General features: G+C 33.5%; 1 protein-coding gene across 1 annotated transcript in view; it reads left to right on the forward strand.

The window, feature by feature from the left end:
* Positions 1–2,133, forward strand: part of LOC104803364 (single-stranded DNA-binding protein, mitochondrial-like) — a 2,941-nt gene extending 808 nt beyond the window's left edge. Inside the window, exons 3-5 of the mRNA XM_010527290.2 lie at positions 1–160; positions 1,089–1,189; positions 1,759–2,133. Coding sequence (XP_010525592.1) covers positions 1–160; positions 1,089–1,189; positions 1,759–1,838 — 341 coding nt within the window. The 3' untranslated portion in view covers positions 1,839–2,133. The remainder of the gene's footprint in view (positions 161–1,088; positions 1,190–1,758) is intronic.
* Positions 2,134–5,150: the final 3,017 nt, after the last annotated feature.

Raw genomic sequence — 5,150 nt, forward strand, 5'->3', positions numbered from 1 at the left:
CGCTCTTCTCTGTAGGGACTGGAGGAATGCGGAACAACAGGAGACCATTAATGGGAGAAGAACCGAGGGAGTATGCAAACCGATCTGCGGTGCAATGGCACCGGGTCTCTGTCTACCCTGATCGTTTAGCAGATCTTGTGTTAAAGAGTGTTCAACCTGGGTTAGTTCTTTGCAATCTTATCCCTTTTCATCACAACTTTAGGTTTAGTTGATCTTGTCATGGTACTGTTAATAACCTAACCATTAGGCTATTACCGTGACCTTTAGAATTTGTAGAGCAGTTTTGGGTGATATCTGTTGGAAGAAGTTGAGCAAATGGTCGTGCTTTGGAAAATGTCATTTTTTACCGGCTCAATAATCTGGGATTTGCTTGGTCTGCCTAATCTTTAGATTTTGACTTTATCTGATTCTTTGGCTTCATTTGGTTGCATTTTTGGAGAAGATCAGGGCATTGACCTCATCAGTCGGGCCACCCGTTTAGTCTCATCTTCCATGTCTAACCAAGTTATGATCTCAAGTAGGTTACTGAAGATAGTCATATCAAATCTCTTAAGAAATCTGGATGTCATAATCTTCAGTAAGTTTGCCTTATGATTGAGAAAATATTTGACCATAGCATAGACGTAGTTAGCGCTTGATGACCATAGGTGGAGATCTCAGAATAATCTCCATTTATCAGTCCTTTTCATCTCATCTATTGCATTTTAATAGAAACTATAAGCCTGACTTCCAACCATGTAACTATTCAAATGCCTGTTGTATGACTCATGCAACGGATTAGCAATCGAAATGTTTAGTCCACCCAACCATGAACCATCTTTCCCATTAGAAAAGCTGTTTGCTTTGTCTTCTCAATCCTTACTAATCTTGCTGGATACCATGTCAGACAGCTGTAAAAACCAAGAACCGCTGATCCATAAACTGAATAATATATGCCTCGTTGATGGATTTGAGAAGAGGATGAAACTTTTACGCAAATCTCTGCTTTTAGAGTCTAATGAGAACAAGCTTCCCATTGTCTCCTTTCATGTCAGCCGTTCCTTTTGCTAAATACAACCTTTGACATCATGATATCATGTTTTATGCAGCATGGTTGTTTATTTGGAAGGTAATTTGGAGACCAAAATCTTCTCAGATCCCATAAGTGGTGTAGTTCGTCGTATAAGGGAGGTTGCAATACGTAGAAACGGTACACTCACTCTAAGCCTTCTCTATTAAAGAACTTGCTTTTCTTTAGTTCTCTTCTACTCTATATCTCTCATTATTCATGTTGAACGGTTTTCACGACACATTATTTCCCAACGGGACAATGATGGAGTCCCACATCGACCGTGGGGAGGAATCTGGGACCTCTATATGAGGGAGGGTCAACCCTCCACCCTTGAGCTAGCTTTTGGGTGGAGTTAGGACCCAATCTCTATCAGTTGGTATCAGAGCCTCTCTCTGCGGGCCGGTGTGGGCTTTGTCCCAACCCTAGCGGTTTGGCCCGGTGGGCCGGCGGTTCGGTCCGGTGGGCCAGCGATCGGGTCGGGAGAGGAACCCAAAGAGAGGGAGTAGCCGCCAGCGACCATCAGCGTCGTGGTCGTCGCTGTCTAAAGGGGACGGTATTGATAGAGTCCCACATCGACCGTGGGGAGGAATCTGGGACCTCTATATGAGGGAGGATCAACCCTCCACCCTTGAGCTAGCTTTTGGGTGGAGTTAGGACCCAATCTCTATCGGACAATTCAGATATTGATTTCTGTATTGGATCTGCAGGGCGAATAGTGTTTCTAGGAAAAGACAGCGATATGCAGCAGCCAAGCCTTTCGGAGCTCAGAGGTGTCGGTTACTTCTGATTGAATCAGACACATCAGAAGGTGTATCTGCTCCTTTTATGCTTTTCTTTTCATTGTTCCTCTCTTGTAACTTGGTGAAAGTGAAGGGTTAGCTTCAATTCTCTCTTGCAAAGACCGATCTTTGATCCAATTTGTCCCCCATTGGAAGGAGTTAGGGTTCAATGGCTCGAGAGATGTCAGTCTCAAATCTTCAAAAGCCACAAGCTGTAATGTCTTCTTCATGGTATTTCAATTTCACATTTGTAACGTAGATTGCTTTTAATGGTTATGTTGTTCCGCTGTTTCCAATGTTGAAGTCCAAATGGCAAATACTACCCCTGTCAAAATCCTGATTTAAAAAAAAATCCTAAAATGAATAAAGAATATAAATAGCACTCTAAAGAAAGAAACATATCACAACCTAAAGCAACGTCAAATTGTTTTTCACTGTCCAAGAACTCAACCATTTTAAAACAAAATTTTAGAAGTTGTTCTCTCTCTTTTAACATCTCTCTCTTTTTCGCGGTTTTCTTTCTTTCACAACTTTTCTCTCTTTCTCAGTTTCTTTCTCGGCTCTCCTCTCCTTTCTATACACACAGAAAAACAAATAAAAATAATTTTTTACATCGATTACATCTTCACCCATGGCCTCAGTCGTCATTCGCGATTTGGTCAAAAACAAAATAATTAACAAAAACTGAAGATAAGTTTGGTAGTATTCGAGATTGATTCGATTAATGAAATTTGTGTTATTTGGGTTTGAGTTTGTGATTTTAATGTGAATTGTGTGGCCTTCGATGAAAATGGGACAGTTGCAGAGCAAAGATGTCAAGAAATGTGCAAGAAGCGCATCTCTAGTCCCAAATAGATTTCAGGACGGTAATAAAATAATTGACAATAAAACAAAGGTACATCATACAGGTCACACCACTCAATTCTAGATACACTGATCATACCACTTTATATTAAACTTTGATCACACTAGTCATAATAATCACATCATTCAAAATTTAATTTTGGTCATATTGATCACACTGGTCACGTAATTCAAAATTTAATTCTGATCCACTGTTCACATTGATCATATTGGTCACACTAGTAACATCACTCAAAATCCAATTATAGTCACACAAATCATATTGGTCACACCATTCAATACTAAACTCTGGTCACATTGGTTACACTAGTCATATACCAAAAAATTTTAAAATTTTTGTGACGGAGGAAATTTCAAAATTTTTAAAATTAATTTTTTCATAGAAAACCGAAAATTACTCTTTCCATTAATTTTGTACCGTGTTGTCAGATATCTCAAATGTATGGACCCCACATATGGGTGTTAATAAATCTTGAAGCCCGAAAATCTGTTCGAGCTCGTTCGAAAAAATTAAGGGTTTGACCTAATAATATAGGCACGATAAATAAATGGACGGGCCGACTAATACAAAAAAATTTAGGCCTGAATCAAGCCCGACCCAAAATGCGTGTGACTACTCCATTTAATCCGAAAAAATATTGAATGATTAGATTTCTACTTACACTCGAGATATCATGTTACACAACATTAAATAAAAAATTTTATTTGTATATTTTATATATATATTTCAAAATATTTCAGTTAATATATATACACTAAAATTATATATTATTTTTTCTAAAATAATAAATAAATATATATATATATATTATTGAATGGTTTGATTAGATTTTGGTTTGATTTATATATATATATATATGTATGTATATATGAAAATATTTTATGGGTTTAATTTTGATTTTTAAAGTTGCATACCAATGTTTTTAATACTTTTTTTATTATACCGAATATCTCTTTTATATTATATATATAGTAAAAATTTAGATAAATTTATATATTTTAAAATTTACATAGTAATTTTTTAGATTTAATTTTTTTAATCATAATTGATGCGGATGAGAATTTACTATTGTTAATTTTTAAATAAATTTAAATAACTCAACATTATTGTTATTATTATTATACATTAATATTTAGGTTCCAAAGTATGCAAACGGAGTGCACTTCTTTTCAGCTTTGTTGTGCTGTACCCAACCCAATAAATGCTAAAATGTTATTAGCCTAATCCATTTTAACAAAATACTTTCACTTGACCGAAAAGAAAAAGAAAGTGGAAGCAAAAGGACCAATTGAAAGCAAAGAACATATTATAACTATTCTCTTTAGGCGATATCGCCAAAAAAACCCTGTACTCTTTTCAGGTTAACGAAAAAAACCCTGTACTTTTTTGTTTATCAATTAAACTCTGTACTTGGTGTGATCAACCGATAAAACCCCGAACTTTTTAAAAATTCACTGAAAACCCCCCACGTCTGTCAACTCAAACAAAAATGATGATGTGGTAATGACATGGCTTCCAAGTCATGCACACATCATCATAATTATGCCACATCATCATTTCAAACAAAATTTAAATTAAATAATTTATTTAAATTAATATATATATATATATATATATATATATAAATCCACACATATATATATACATATTAAAAATAAAATTATTTGTAATTAATAAAACACATATACACATAACTATAACATAGCGAGTGCAAAGCATTTTGAATTTTTTCAAAATTTATTTTTCTCCAACGACTATATTTAAAAAATAAAAAAAAATCAAATTTTGGCTCTTCCCCAATAGTTAGAAATAGTAAATTTTACCCTATAAATACATCCATCCATTCACTCAAACAACTTACACCAAATCATCTTATGTATATAAAATTAATTATAATTACTTTTATTTTAATATATATGTATTAGTTATAATATAATATATGTTATAGTTATGTATATATATGTTTTATTAATTACAAATAATTTTATTTTTAATATGTATATATATATGTGAATTTATATATATATTATTTAATTTATTTATTTAATTTAACTTTTGTTTGAAATGATGATGTGATATAATTATGATGATATGTGTATGACTTGAAAGCCATATCATTGCCACATCATCATTTTTGTTTGAGTTGACAGATGTTTTCGGTGAATTTTTAAAAAGTTAGGGGTTTTATCGGTTGATCACACTAAGTATAGGATTTAATTGGTAAGCAAAAAAGTATAGGATTTTTTCGTTGACCTGGGAAGAGCACAGGGTTTTTTTGGCGATTTCTCCTTTTCTTTATCAGTTAAATGAACAAAAAATAGTGGCGGCCATCATGGCTATCCATTTATAAACCAAAATTTGTTATTGTATAAATTGTATTCAAAATGAATATGATGTAAAAATAAACTTATTATCTTTTTTACAAAACAAAACTAATTTAAAATGAAAAGGAATA

The sequence above is a fragment of the Tarenaya hassleriana genome, unplaced genomic scaffold (assembly GCF_000463585.1).
Source record: "Tarenaya hassleriana unplaced genomic scaffold, ASM46358v1 Cleome84, whole genome shotgun sequence".
NCBI lineage: Eukaryota > Viridiplantae > Streptophyta > Magnoliopsida > Brassicales > Cleomaceae > Tarenaya > Tarenaya hassleriana.